The 15,692-nt window shown below is 52.7% G+C and overlaps 1 protein-coding gene across 1 annotated transcript in view; it reads left to right on the plus strand.

Annotated features, from left to right (window-relative positions):
• The window catches only part of PAX5 (paired box 5), a 137,778-nt gene that overhangs the window by 102,375 nt on the left and 19,711 nt on the right, over positions 1-15,692 (plus strand). Inside the window, exon 8 of the mRNA XM_075137850.1 lies at positions 2,013-2,114. Coding sequence (XP_074993951.1) covers positions 2,013-2,114 — 102 coding nt within the window. The remainder of the gene's footprint in view (positions 1-2,012; positions 2,115-15,692) is intronic.

Consider the following 15,692-nt stretch of genomic DNA (forward strand, 5'->3'; position numbering starts at 1 on the left):
AGGTGCTGCCGGAGTGTTTCGGCACGGACCCCTTCGTCTGACGGGGGCGGTGCGGGAAGTGGGCTTCATGGCCATGACCCAGGAGTGGTGAGCAGCAATTTGCAATAACTCACGTTCCCATCTCTCGTCTCATCAGCTGAGGTCTCATTTCTTTGATGATAACGAAAAAAGAAAGATTTTAAAATTTTATTTTTAGATCAGTTTGATTGAAATCGTTGCTCAAAATCTCTGCCAATCAAAAAAGTTAAAAAATTATTTTGGCTCATGGGAAAATATTTAGTTTCAACCTCTCCAAGCTCTAGAGACTTGAAAAAAACACCATCATAAAATCAAATGCTTACAAAAACCAATTTGAACATGAGGATCTGTGCATTTCTTCTTGCCAGTGGTGCTAAAATCAACAAAGTCTCGTAACTTTCCTTGTTGATCTGACATGCCACATTTTGATGAAGGAACCTGCGCTCACAGTGGTTCTCGCTGGCTGAGGAGCTGCTTTGGGCCAACAGCATCTCAGAGCCGGCTGGAGCGCGAGCAGTCCCTGCCGTGCCGAGGTTAGAGGAGCGGGGGCGCGTCCTCCGGGCAAGGGCCAGGGGCTCCCTGCAGCCCAGGCTCCCTTTCTCTCACCTGAAGTGCACACTCAGCTTTTCAGAGCTCGGTGCCTGCGCTGTGCCGCTGCCTCTCAGCCTGCGGTTTGGCCAGAGGGGCCAGTCCCTGCCGTAAGGGTCCCCTCGCTGCTGCCAGCCTCTGGAGGAGCTGCTTGGCAGGACGCCGGCAGCGCCGTCCCTTGCCAGGGCGGTGGATCGGGCGGATCCCCGTGGCGGAGCGGTGGCCTGAGCAGCGCGTGGTGCTCAGGACGGGGTAGCAGCGCCTGCGTCCTGCTGCGGATCCGGACGTGGTGTCCCAGGGTAGATGCTACCATGCACCTGAGTGCTCTTTGAGGCGACTTATCCCTGGATAAGTGATCTGCCCAAGGATCCCATGGGAGTCTGGGAGAAGACCTGGGGGGGCTCCAGGGTTCCCTCTGTGGTGAGGGATGGATCCTTCCTGGTGGGATTACAGGAGCATCCCTTTCTCCTGGCGGGCCGCCTCTGGCCACACAGACAGCATTTCCCTGAAATCCTGCTGCGGCAGCGGCAGCCTGCGGGGACAGTGGCTATCCCAGGATCCACACGCGGGAGACAGGGTCTGGGCAGGGTCGGGACGTCACTTCTGCAGCACTTCGTGTGCTGCGCTGTCTGCACCTCTCTTCACTCCGCAGGCAGAGACGTGTCCCGGGCAGCACTGCGAGCTGCGCCTGGGGAGGGGGGGGTGAAGAGAGGGGACCCCAGCCCCTGGTCCACGGGCAGAGGGAGATGGGGGACACCCCACTGCCTGCTTGTGTGGGGTTATTTCCTTGGAAGACCTGGGGTACTTGAATAAAAAGACATGCTTCTGCGGTCTAAGTAAAGAGCAGCACATCAGGCTGTGTCTGTGAATCTGACCTTTCTTCTGGCACCGCAGCAAAGTATATTTTAAACTATCTTCATGTCTCAATGTCTTGTGTTTGTTCTTTTTTTTTAAACTGACTTTAATAAGAGAGAAAAACAATGTCCTGCATTGTATTTAGATCTCTGCAAACCGTCAGCCCGTGCACTGTGATTTTCTGGAGAGTTTTCTGGGAAAGTGTCATTAAGATCAGTGTTATTTCACATTTCGCTGTTTCAGACTGTACAAATCTGAGCTTTGGAGGAACTTGGGAATAGGGGTGAGCAGCCGGAGTTCAGGCGGGCGCGTTCCTCTCCCTGCAGAGCTCTGCTCTTCCCCTTCCCGTCTCTCACTTCATCGGAGCTTTGTGGCAGCTTATAGAGAAAGAAAAACTGTGCCTCCCCTCCCTGCCAGGCTGGAAATCCCACGCTGGTCCTCGCAGAGCAGTGATGACAAATGCATGGCTGTGTTCTGGGCGCTTGGGGAGATGTAAAAGCATGTCCGCTCGTCGGATGCTCACGTGGTGATTTGTTGGTTTCATTCCTCAGGTCGTGAGCTGGCAAGCACAACCCTCCCAGGATACCCTCCGCACGTCCCGCCTGCCGGACAGGGCAGCTACTCCGCTCCAGCACTGACAGGAATGGTGCCTGGTGAGTCTTCAAAAGCGGGGGCGGGCAAAAAAATAGAAAGGATGAAGACAGCGTTTCAGGAGGAGAGCGTGGCACTCTGTGGATGCTCTGTACTGAGGCGAGCGCCAGGCAGAGGCCACGGCGCTGAAGGGGAAGGGGAGGTGCAGAGCGATCCTGAGTGAGGGAAGACCAGGCTCCCCAGCGCGGAAGGTAGTCCAGCCTGGAGACTGCCAAAGCAAGTTGTCTGCACTGGGATGCTGAAAGAGCCCCCAGTCTCCCCTCTGTGGAGTGTGGGGATTGCTCCAGTTTGGACCGTGCCAGGCTCCTCCCGTTCGACACAGGCTTTGCTCTAACCCGCCTGTTTTCTCCGAACACGCTGTGTCCCTCCGTGCCGTGTCCCAGTGGTGAGGTCGCTGGCCCTGAGGGGGTTGGATATGTCCTGACCTCAACATTTCTCTGTGCAAAACTGTGCCTACCCAGCTGACTCCTGAGGGACACTGAGTTGTCCTCAGGACACTGTATTTCTGTAATTCCCTTCCCCTATTGGAGCCTTGCAGTGAGAAATGCCGGGTAACACGAGCCGGCCGGTGGCCAGCCACTTGCCTGTGTGGCCAGTGGGAGCAGAAGGTGTGCAGAACGTGGGGCTTGGCGGTGCTCAGCCAGAGGAGATGCAGTGAGGGTTCGGTGATGTAGCGTCGTCTGAGCTGATTTTCCTGGGTAATAGATTTTATTTTTAACTACACATAGACTTGTGTGACCTATTATATTGAATAACTGCACTGTTCCTCTCACTGGTTCCTTTAATAACAACCTTCTGCTCCAGCTAGTGTGAAGGTCAGCTGCAATTCCTGTAGGTTCTCCTTTTCATTTAAGTGAGAATTTGCTAACTAGCATCCAAAATACCTTCTCAGTCCTTCTTTGACTCCTGTCCTTTGCAGGATCGTTTCAAAGCCTTGCTGGGAAAAGCACCACAGTCCCTGAGGGGCTGACCCAGAACCAGGTGACGGATCCGGTCTGGTGCTGTTGGCACATCCCCACTTGTTCTGAAATGGTCAAATCGCCGTGCCCGAGCAAGGGCGCATGTTTGTTGTACGAGGTCTCAGGGATCCGTTTCACGACCTGCCACTGCCTCATTGTAGTTTTCAGAGCCTCTGCTAGGAATGTGCTTCCTTGATAAGATTTTTAATCGTTAGCCATTAATTTCTGCTCATAATTAAGTAATTGTGTGAGTTAAGTGCTTAGAGACATGGGAGAAATGTATACATGATAAGACATAGGCGGTGTTTTGTTGCATGCTTGTTGCCGCTGCCATCGCTTGTGCTGCTGTGAGTAAACCCGTCCCTCGCCGCGCTGCTGGTGTTCCTCCCGCATCTGCCGGGGTCTGTAGCACGCCTGCGGGGCAGGGACACCGTGGCATGTCTAAGCTGGAAACTGGAAACCGGAGCTATGTGGATTCAGCTGTTTGCTCTGTGCTTATCTCTCCTCCAGTTCCCCCGCTGTTCATCTGAACAGGAGAGGTTTCTTCCCCTCTGGGTCAGCCCCGGGTCCTTCCCTGTCTCTCCCCCAGGCAAGGATGCACACAGGTCCCTGTCCCCACTGCACCACCATGCCTGGCACAAATACCTGGTCCACGCTCTCAGATCTCCTCCCTTCCTTCCCTGCAAAAATAGGGGCTTGCATATCAATAGGGGATTTCCTTTTTTATATGGCTCATGAATGTCTACCATGGCCCAGAGAATAAATTAATGAAATACTTTTCACTAAAGGAACCAAACCAAGCAAACACATGGCTTTGATTTCAGTCCAGAGTTTTATGAACTGAGAGCTGCCATTGCTTGAGGCTGCCATAAACACGTTCCCTCTGCAGGTCACGGGCCCTGCATGCTTCTCCTGCCTTTTAGTGGCTGTCACCCCGTAAATGTGACCAGAGAGGAGCTCCCCGAGAGGTGCTGCAGTTCCAGCGGACTACAGTGCTCTGATGGCACAAGTGAAATGCTGCAGTGTGGATGGATGGGAGAACAACTGGTTGGGTGGTCAAGCTCGGAGGTGGTGGTTAATGCCACGCTCCGGCTGGATGCTGGTAGCACGCGCAGCACTGCAGGGTATGGCCAGGAGTCTGTCCTGGTTACCATCTTCATCCACAAACGGGAATGAGCACACCTTCTCAGGTTTTCAGATGATGCCAAACTGAGGAGGGCTGTCAGTATGCTCCAGCATAGGGCTGTCATGTAGAGGCACTAGGCAGGCTGGGGGAGGAGTGTGAAATCCAACAAGGGCAAACATAAAATTCTGCACCAGTGAAGGGAGCACTTTGCAATGCAACGGGCTGAGGACTGGCTGGCTGCTGGAGGGGCTCTGGGGATGCAGGCAGACCTGCGGAGCATCGGCCTGCGGTGTGCACTGCCAGCGAGAACGACCAGCAGCACCCTGGCCAGGAGCTGGAGGGAAGAGACTATCCCCCTCACTTGGCACTCATGGACTCACAGTGGGAACAGTGCAGTTTTGGGCCCCCCAACACAACAAGGCAATGAGCGTAATTTGAAACAAGCAAGATACAAACTGGGTATGAGGAAACGCTTCAAACTTTTCCCCCATGAGGAGGGTCCAGCGGTGGAAGAGGTCTCTTGGAGAGGCTGTGCAGTCTCCATCCTTGAGGGTTTTCAAGGCCAGGCTGGATGAAGCCCTGAACATCCTGGTCTGGCGTTGTTGCTGATCCTACTGTGAGCAGGGTCTAGAGACCTCTTGAAGTCCCTTCCATCCTGAAATGCCCCATCATCCTATGACTCAATGTTTTAATTATGGCACCGCTGAAAATGTGTTGCAGAATCAGGAATTCATATGCTTCTGCCTGATACTGTGAGCAGAGGTGGAGTCAATAAGCTGTTAACAGGAGAACAGGTCCCTCTCTGGAAAGCAGTGATGCCAGCAGTCCACGCAGGTGCACAGATGGGACAGCTCTGCTCTAGACCCCAACCGCTGTTGACCGACAGAGCCATGAATCCCCCTTGGAGGCTGGAGGGAGCCGTACGGGCAGCTTCCCTGGGACAAATCGCCCTCCACGTTCGTCCTCCCACCCGTAACCACGGTCTCACTCCGCTGCAGCGCCAGCCCCGGCGGCGCTTGCTTCCGGCCCCTGGCTCAGCATCCCCTGTCCGCCCGTGCTCCCTGCCCGGCTGCCCGGCTCGCCTCCTCCTCCAGGAGACCGGGGCTGAAAGGGGGAAGGCGGGTGGACCCGGCATAAAATTGCTGGCTGTTGGTGAATATTCCTGGATGTGTTGGGAGCAGGCAGGAGATAACAGCATCATGTGGCATCTGTCTTGGGAAGCCACGGGGTCCTGGGAACAGCCACTGCCTGCCTGCCATCCTCACCTGTCCGCGGAAGGGGCAGGGGACACAGCAGCTCCCGGAGCAGCTTGCCCAGGGTGGACACTTCTCCTTAATCCTCATCTTATGCCTTGAAGCAAGAGAGTTTATATCCCTTATAAGTGTTAATTTCGTCTAGTATAGCTCTGTATGTTCTCATTATCTATTTAGAGGTTTAATCCACTATTGATTCCTACTAGATTCGTGGTCTCAGTACCACCTCTGGGCACAGGATTCCACAGGTTAATGAGATGCTACATGCGGAAATTATCTCCTGGTTTCCACTTGGTATTATTGTCGTTATTTGTTCACACAGTGATTGTGTCCCTAATGGGCTGTCGCTTTAGAAACGCGGAGCAGTGTTTTCCCAGCAGCCTTCCCTTTGTCTCCTGGGAAAAGCAGGCAGGAGCAAACTGCGTCTTCTCCATCCCATCCGGTACTTGCAGCCTGGAGCCTAGTGCCACACAGCTTTGCTTATTCCTTTCCAAAGAGGCAGTCCCAGGGCTGTTTGGCTCTTCTGATGGAGGCGGTGCTGTCTTCTGCTTGCAACTTCTGCTCTCTTTGCTCCCTTTACTACCTCGCATTTGCAGATTTGGCTTTAGGAGCGTAGCAGCAGCTAGTTGGGGGCACATCACTGGGAAGTGCAATATTTGCGGGGATTTTACTCTGTGACCTATGTGGGTGACCCAGAGCCTTTTCTGAGGTGAAGTGTTTGAAAGGGAGTGCAGCTGCTGGAGTGGCGGTCTGCTGGTCACAGATAGCACACCGTTACCATATTTCCCTCGCCTTTGGGAGGCTGGACCTTCTCTCCAGCACCTCTCCTCCTCCCGCATGGGCTCTGGTGCACTGCTGGCCGGGGCTGGCATGGTGATGGGGACAGGCGCTGCTCGCCTGGGGTCTTTGCTTGGTCCTCTGTTGCTCCACACACCACCAGCCTGTTTCCAGCACTGGGCCAGGTCTCTCTTCATGGATCACTACTCGTGTCCTTGGGACTGCTCCTGAGATGTATCTGAAGGTCTGTGTCCTCCCATGTGTGGGAAGACAATGGCTATCGGCGAGGGGACAGAGGGGAAGATATGAGGAGTGGTGCTGGAGCTGCAGCTTGTGTGCCTGCTCTGAGGACCACCATCCCAGGAGCCGTGTCCCGTTTGGGTCCTCGCCGGGGCCAAGTAAGGGGGGCTCACGGCAGTTCCCACAGCTGGGGCAGTGAGGGCCGGGCAGGGGCTAGGGCAAACCATGCCCGTGGCCAGCTTCAGCTGCCCCTCAACTTGCCCTCGGCATCAGGCTCATGGTGCTGTGGCTGGGCTGGAAAAAGGTTATGCTCAAGTAGCCACGATCACTCACTTAAATACTTATTCCAGTCCTTGTGTTAGAAGAGCTGGGACAGCAGCTCCTGCTGCCCTCGGTTTCTGTTTCCCCCCTCTTCCCTCTCCCCGTCTCCAGGGATGGAGCCCCCGCCTTGCCACCCGTTCTCCCCTCCCCAGGACTGTCATTCACCCTGTCCCCTCCTCTCCTGGCGGGCCCTGCGCACCGGGTGACAGGAAAGGGTAGACTGTCCGGAATAGTGATGCTGAAAATATAGTCATTAATGGGACTCTCGAAACCCAGATGTCCTTTCTGAACACCGGTAATTTGTTTTTAATGAAAAACCATGCAGTGACCCTGAACAAATGAATTTCCTTTATATGAAGTCTATGTGCAATTACCCGACTAAAGGGACCTGAAAACAGTGACATTCAAAACTGGGCTTCGAAAAGAAAAGCATAAAAAATAGCAACCGTGTCATTAGCAATCTTTTATCTAGGAGAAGATGCTAGTTCTAACGTGCAAAGCAGAAGGAGATGGTGTTGGGAAACAAAACATCTGGTTTTCAAATGCATTTTTTCCTTGTGGGCAGCAGATATTAATGTGGAGGAGAAGTGGTATTGTATGACCTCTCCCTGTTGGGGCTGTTTCTCCCACCTGAGCCTGCGGTTTCTCCCACCCGAGCACCCTCCCTCAACCTGAACCCAGCCTGCGGTGAGGGATGCAGGGGAGCAGGAACGCGAGCCGCATGTCGCGGCAGGGGTCAGGAGGCGGCCGTTAGGGTGTAGGAGGTCCAGAATAAAGCCTGTAGGGAGTGGTGGGGTTTGGTCTCCCCGGCATGCTGAAGACTTTATTCATCGTTACTTTAATGAGTTTATGTTACTTGTTCTGGCTCTGCCTTTGCCAAAATTTAGCATTTTGTAATCTCCTGACATGCAGCAGTAGGTATTTGAAAGCAAGGTAGCTGGGAGGTAAAACACTTGAAAACAGAGGCAGAGAAGCGAATTACAGTATGTGGGATGACAGAGGGTATCGGTGGCAGAGCCTGAACCAGATCCTCCTCTGATTTACAGCATAAAGATGGAACTGCTGGGTTACTTAGACAGAGATGCTGTTGTGGGCAGTAAAGCAAATGAGGAATAAACCTTAACATTTCTTTGGTAAAGTAAGTTTTCAGGTTACCTCCTTGGAGCCTGGAGGTGAGTCCTCAGTCCATATGTCGTCTGCTCTACCTGCTTCATGCTGCTATGACGGCGGGGATCTGTATCTCTGCTCGGATTATGGGCACTTACTTTTTTTGTGCCGGTATCGCCACTTTTTGCAGCTCATGTAGCTCAAACCCAGCCATCACCTGGAGCACCCCAAAAACACCTTCACCCTCCCCGCAGATGCGCAGAGAAGCACCCACAGCTTCCACCACCAGAGCCAGAAGACCCGCTGCCGAAGGGCAGAAGTATTGACATTTGGCATTTTCTGGTTAAGCGAATTTACTGGTTTTCCCCCAGTCTAGGGCTGCTCCACAAAGGTGCCTCCCCACCCTTCTGTAATCTCGGAAGACAAATCCCAGAGAAATTTCATCACGTATGATGAAGCAAGTGATGCGCCAACACAAATATCTTGGGGCAATACCAGATTGCAAATCAACCGACAAATGATTCCCTTAATTAATAATGAAGCAGTTAAGTAAATGGTATGCGTTTATCCGCTGCTCCTGTACATTTTGAACGAGGGGCTGCAGTATTTTGGAAGCCTGGAGAAATGTTTTGGTGTTCATCTCTCAGGAATGTAATTACTGCACTTGCACAGAATATAGATAAAATTTATGTTGTTTTCAATATGATGTTGTCAAATATTATTTCATTAAATTGATTTAGAAATTACACCGGAGAGGGCGAGAAGGTGAAATGTTGGGAAGCCAACAGCCTCTGGATCTGCTGTTCCCAAACCCGCCTTCCTCTTACAAACCCGATCCTCAACTGGGGTCATTTAGTCCCGACCCCCAGCTGCGGGGGCTCTCTGCTGCTTTACACCAGCTGAGGATGCGGTCCCAAGTGTCCCATGAGCAGCAAAGCCGGTCCCGGCTGCTCTGCAGGCTCCCTCTGCTCCGGCCTCCTCCCGTCGAGGTGAGATGCTGTGCATATCTAAACATAAGTAAGCAAGGCGAAGTGTGTATAAACAAAAGGGTCCCTATTTAGGAGTGGGGAGGAGGAGAGAAAACATATTGTATTGCTCCACTCTTTGGAAATTTCTATGCATTTGTAATAACAAAATTACCATAATTTGCTCGTTAACGCAGCTAGATCAGTCAAGCATTGTTCCAAACATGCAGAGGCTGCTTCTCGCTCTAGGTCTGCCAGTGAGTTAAGCACGGTGGAAATTAGCATGCAAATAGCCCTAATTCGGCGGCCGAGCTGTCAGATCCGCATTCAGCCGCTTGTTCCCTTTGAAATCCCTGACAGGAGCGGCTCAGGCAATCCCACCCTCAAGTAGATCCAGCCAGAAGAGGTACCAAGGGGGCACCTCCTGAGTGACAGTTTGGCTACCTTCAGTCAAATCAATCAGTCGCGTCAGCCGGCAGCGGCGCGCAGCGACGCTGGGGGGCTGCGGGCCCGGGGGGGCTGGTTTCCAGCCAGACCTCGATGCCGAAACCGTCCCCTCCCCACCCTGGGACGGTGCCAGGATTTGGGGCTCCGGCAGCCGAGCGATGCCCGTGGCATAGGGCAGTGCTCTGTTCAGGTAGTGTTCTTCAAGTTAAGCGGCTGTTCGCAGCAAAAAGCATCGCTGTTGGGGGTGTTTAGCGCTGAGGGATGGAAACCAGAGTTTGTGGTCATTTCTTCTGGAGCCCTGCCCAGGGCTGCTGGCGTGGCTGTGGTTGTGGAGCTCGCGGAGCATCATTGCGGAGGATGCTGCGGTGGGCAATGCAGCGTGCGGTCAGCATGGGAGGGATGCCCCCTGCGGCACCGTGGCCGCCCCTATCCCCTGCAGACAGGGAGGGGAAGGCTGGGGGCACCCAGCTGATGGCACAGGGCTCTGACCCGCGTCTCCGGGGGGGGAACGGCGGGACCCTTCCACCTCCTGTCTCTGTGCAGCGTGTGCTGAGGTACCCACACAGAGACACTGGCGACAGCTGAAAACAGGCTGTTCCCTGCTGATGGTTCACTCAGTGTTACGGGTCTGACGCGCTGCCCACCTTTAAGTAATACTGCTGATTATAAAAGCAACAGTAAGAATTTAAAAAGCATTTTGTTGCTGTTGGTTTTTTTATGTTACTAACCATTTTTCTGTCCCCTGCAAGCCAGTTGTTTCTGAGCCCCATCGTGCTGGCAGCTACAACGAACATGAGTCTCTGCCCTAAAATACCTGGAGCCAGAAATTTAAAGATGAGGTACTTGTAGATGAAAGCTTGCCCTCTGCTCTTTAATTGCATTAGCCCTTAAGGACCTGGCATCGGGAACTGGCAGAGCTCACCCTACGCAGGGTCCGTTCGTCCCCACCGAGGCGGCTCCCAGGGTCTCCTCCGGGCACCAAGGACGTCCCCTCTGCGTGTGGGGGCTGCAGGGTGCACCACCGTCCTCCTCCTCCAGGAAGGCAGGGACAGCTTTACAAAGGGTTTTCTAACGGATTGTTTCCTGGCCGGCGCTCAAAACCAGGGGTGACAGCGGCTCCCCAGGCGATGTGTCCCCGATGTGCCAGCGGTGAGAGCTCGGTGTCCAGCCGGGACGCGGCATGCCGTGGGTGAGGCGCGCTGCTGCATCCTCGGCCCTCCGCGGTCCCCTCCTGTTCGCTCTGGTTTTGTCATCCATTCCGTTGGTGGAAACACAATAAGAAAAAGCTAACTGTAATTAGGAAGCCATGAGGTCTAAATTAGTTCTGATTTTGGAAAGTTGTGGTTTGCATTAGTGAAGCAGAGCACCGACAAGCCAGTTAAGGTGCCCGATGTCCTGAGCCACAGACAGGCATTGCCTCTGAGGTGGGAAAGCATGACTGGAGCTGACCCGGACCGGCTTATGCTTGCAGGGCTGAACTCAACCCCTTGCTCGTGATGAGATTTCTCAGACCAGAGTAACAGCCATGTGCGAGCACGCAAAATGCTTTCGCATTTCCGAGCATTCAGCTTTTTTACGCTTGTGTCTCCTTGTGTTATGTCAGTACCCAGAGTTTAAAAACATTGGAGATTACAAAAGCATCGTGGTTACGAACAGCAAGTTGCCAGCACTGTGAGCACGGTGGTGTGCCCAGCATCTGTCACGGCTGCCAGCGGTGGTTCGGGCGCTGCAGTAGCTCTGCGCCTCACGTGCTGGGTGCGTGCAGGAGCCGGACCCAGCCACCAGAATCAATCAGGCAGTTTCCTGACAAACTGTGTTCGACTATGAGCAAGCGCCGAGATCCCCAAAGTAAGCGGAGTGGAAAGCACTTCACGGCCCGCTGTGTCCGTGAGCAGGAGTGTGACGTGGCTGCTGTATTCCTGCTGCACCACGCCGCGCAAGGAGTGTGTGGTGTCATCCTGAAGGCAGCAGCCGGTAGCAGTGATGGGAGAGCAGAGTCTGCATTCCCATCCCATCCGAGCTCTGCAGCCCAACTGCCAAGCGCTTCGTTGTGTGGTGGGTGCTGGGGAGGATGCAGTTTCTTCTCTCCCGGGCGTTAGACCCTGGCTAGCCCGTCTGCCGCCCGTGTTGAGCACTCCGTGGAAGGGTGGCTTCTCGTGCATCATCCCAAGCCTGGGTTTCTGCGTGTACTGAAAGATGTGTCTGGCTGTGTGCGACAGCCTGAGGGGTTCGATATCTGCCCAGCTTCATGATGTTAGGAAGCACTTTCCAAGTTGTCCTGAGATGAACTGGATGTCTCCTGCTTCCAGTGTTTGTGTGGCCAGGGGAATGCTGGAGACCAGGTCCTCACCCAGGCACCCCCAGCTCCCCACACCCTCCCCTTTGCCATGGCAGGATGACCCGGGCCGAGGTTTTGGGGGGGGTTGCAGCCATTCTCCTGCAGAGTGTTATTTATGAATTCAGCCTTTTTACCACTCACTGGACTGGTTTTCTGAGACTGTAGGCTTGATTTCTGTGTGATGACTGCTGGAGGGAGTTTGCTTGCAGTTAGGATTGTTTGAACATAGAATATCTGCCCTGCGGTAAACTCCCAACAGTCAAAACTGATGTCTATGGCACAAATTGAAATTAAATATTTTGAGAATTAAATATTCTCTTTCCAGGAGTTTCCGGACACATTGAGTGAAAGTGCAAAACAAGTGAAAATGCCAGGACATTACAATAGATTGCAATGCAGTAAGATGCAATGTAATATGATCAGTGCAAAAGAAACAAAGTGGGGTAATGGAAAGAAAACTAAATTAAGTGAAAAATTTTAAGCACAATGTCATGCCTTAGTAAAAATGAAGGAAGGTGCTCCAAGGACTGCCCCATTTCCACAGCAGAACTTCCCTCTGAAAACACATTTTAATGTAGAGGCTGTCAAACTGTAGGAAGCAGTGTTTGTGTTGGAAAACTTGTGTGTGCATCTGTGTCGGGCAGGTGTAAACCCCTGCACCGAGGGGAAGAGTCCGAGGACACGTCTCCTGTGTGCCCTGCTCACGGGCTGTCTGGCTGTGCCAGGAGAAGAGGGACAGCCTGCATGGGGAAGTGAGAAGTCTCCAGAAAGAAGGATGCATTCGCTTATTTCTAGCAGCAAATACGGCACTGGGGCACTTCAATTGCAAATAAGTCATCTGTCACCTATGACTGCAGTAGATTTGGGATCAGGCTCTGCACTGACTGCAGAATAAGCTGGGAAATTTAAATGTAACCTCCTTAATTCCTACGTAAAAAGACTAAAAGCAGCACTCTGGTCCTGCCTCGATGTCTGTTTAGCAGCAGGTGCACTAAATCCCATCAGTCTCGGGTAGCAGCAGCAAAGGTTGCTTTGCCACACGGATGCTTTGTCGCAGAAAAAATAACTTCCAAGCGTATGTTTTAATAACATCCAAGGATGTTTTACTTACATGGAGAGGTGTGCGTGGACTCCGCGATGGGATAAGCAGTGCCCAGGTGGGAGAAGGGCTGCTTGCTGTGTCGGTGAGAGGCGCTGGGCACGGGGTGACAACACTGTCCATCTCTCTTCCTCCTGCCAGCCTCCTTCCGCACGAAGGAGCCGCCTCAGCCCAGGCTGTCTAGTCTTCGATCTTGCACGTTTACTGAAGTCAGGAAACGTAATGCCAGCCCTCGTCGAGGAGCCTGGTCCCGTGAAGGTGTGCCCTGGGCTGTTGGGACGTGTGGGGAGCCATGGGTCCCCCGGGGGATGTGCCGCGGCAGACATGGTGTCCTCAAGCATCAGCCTGCTATGCATGGGAGGAGATGCCCGTCCATCATCCCTTCCCCAACACGTGTTCTCTTCCTTGGCACAATTTTTGGCTGATTCAGCTGGATGAGGCCAGGCTAAGCAGCTGCAAACATTATTTGGCAATGGCTTTGGCTACAAAACGTCTGCCAGCAGAGCGTCCATCCAGCCGGAGGACCAAGCTGCCGTGCTCCTGGAGATTGAGATCAGCTGACATGTTTTTGCTCTGCATTAAAAGGTGACTGTAACGTGGATGTGGTGTAAAACCAAAGCAGTGCCGTGAAAATCGAGTGAGAAATTATCTGTCTTCTGTCACTCAGGCATTCATTTGCATTGTGTTTGGTGTCAGAAAGAAAAACTGACATCTCTGCTGGGGCTGTGTCTCTGTACTTCAGAACTTGCACGAGCTCCCCACGATGACAGAAAGAACCAGAGGGGGAAAGCAGACCTTGCTGACATGCTAAAGCCCCAGTCCAGGGGTGGCTGAAGCCTAGGGTCCAGCTGAAAACCTGGTCTTGCAGGCAGAAGGGCTAAGATGCTGAGGTTTTGAGTGGCTCAGCTGGGACTGCTCATCCACACAGAGGGTTTACACGAGGACAAGAGACTTTTCTGTTTGAAGGTGCTGCCACCTCCACAGAAAGGGCAGGACCCGGCCGTCGCCTGACGTAGCCGGAGCCACTGGCCCAGTCCCAGCTGAGCCGCGGCCGGCCCCCGGTGTGGTCTGACACGGTCACCGAGGATGGGGATGCCAGTGGGATGCCGGAGAAGACGCCAGTGTGAGAGGATGCTCCCTCAGCCATGCAGACCCTTCCTGCCTCCGTTCACACCTGCGTTTGCAGATAATTGAAGACTGCTTCCATGTCAGCAGTAACATACCTTTGTCAAGCTACCAAAATGCTTAATTTCCAGACTTCACAGTTTCCACACTGTAGCTATGTTATTATGGCTCCTAACAGTATATCTACTTCTGCTACTAGCTAAATTACTTGTGTAATTCCTGGAAGTAACTACACATTACATTATCATTATGAAGGCTGAAATTGTAAAAAAGGCTAAAGTCAGGATGAAGCATGGAGTGGAATATTTTCATCTGAACCAAATACAACATTTCCATTACATAGTTTGGAGAATGTCATCCTACAAGATACTTCTTGGCACTTTTTGCACCAATTTGGGATGAATCTGTATTGTAAAGCTTGGTATTTTCTGCGAGACGGAAGTTTTCCTTTCCATCCCTCCTGCGCTACCAGCTGGTCAGTCCGGAGCAGAGAAGGTGCAACGGTGCCTGCCCTTGTATTGCTGTCGGGCGGCATGCGTGCGGATCTGGAGAGCCTGGGTGCAAGGGCAGGGAGCGAGTGACGCCCTGCATGGATGGAGGGCACTCGGTGCTCCTCGTCCACCGCGTGCCCCTCGTCTTGCCTGGGCGCGGGGTGAAACGAGGCTTCGCAGGCAGCCCCACAGACCAGGCTTGGGGAGAGCCATGAGCTGGTCTGGGCGAGCAGCTGCAGCAACTGGCACAGAGCGGCCCCGCGTTCCTGGCCCCGCATCCGGCAGCGCGTGGCTCATGTGGCTCGCCGGGCTTGGTATTGCTGGCGGTGCCGCCTCTCGCTGCTGGGTCTGCCCGGGGTCCCGACAGGCTGTGTGCCGGTGGCTGGTAGAGAGGGCAGACGACTCGGGGGGGGAGCGGGGGCGGGAGAGGGAAGGGGCAAATTCCTCATTGTCATTAATTGCAGTGCCATCTTCTATGAAGATGAGTTGGGCAGTCGTCCTCCTGGTACAGGGCGATAAATCTCTCCTAATACAGTTCCAATATGGTTGCTCTGTGGCACCACCTACCTTTGTTGTATTAAAGTTAAATACCTTTGTGTACAAAAGTTTAAAGTGCATAGCTAAAACCTATGTGCTTGCAGTAATTGCAGATGTAAATCTTTTTGTCATCCTGCAAAGAGTAGGTGAGGTATTTCATAAATATGTCAGAAGCAGCATTAAAATTTTATGGCAGGCAGCACGGGTCGAGAATAGTACAGTGACTTCACAGCAAGGTACGTCCACCTTAACCCACAACTCATTAGTCATTGATGGGATTTCTGTGCCTTGTAGCTTCTTGGAAATGAGGTAGCGTTACAAAAATCTGCATGTTACTGTTTTCTTAAAATATGACAACCTACTCAGAACTGTTAAAAATAACATTGTACATCTTTGAGCAAATGCTAGTTAATATAAAGATAAAATAAGGGGGAAATACTGTCCCATTTGTATGATCATAAAATTATATAGAACCTTCATTAGAAGTTAATTGGCAGTCTTGATGGGACTCGGAACTTTGGAGAGACGTCATCTGAATGTGACCAAGTGCATTCCAGCTGCAACTGCAATAAACTTCTGCTTGGCTGAAGTGTAGGAAAAATTAGTCTGTGTACAGACTAATTTCATTTTGAAATCACACGTGTGAAAGTTCAGGTGATGGCTGCACCTAGACTGTTCGTTGAAGGGTTAATCAATGACTACAAGACATTACAGGCATGAGCGGGATGTGCTTTTGGCGGGTATACGTGTACTGGTAGAAGGGGTCATAGGTGATAACAACCCATCTATTGATCT

The sequence above is a fragment of the Calonectris borealis genome, chromosome Z (assembly GCF_964195595.1).
Source record: "Calonectris borealis chromosome Z, bCalBor7.hap1.2, whole genome shotgun sequence".
NCBI lineage: Eukaryota > Metazoa > Chordata > Aves > Procellariiformes > Procellariidae > Calonectris > Calonectris borealis.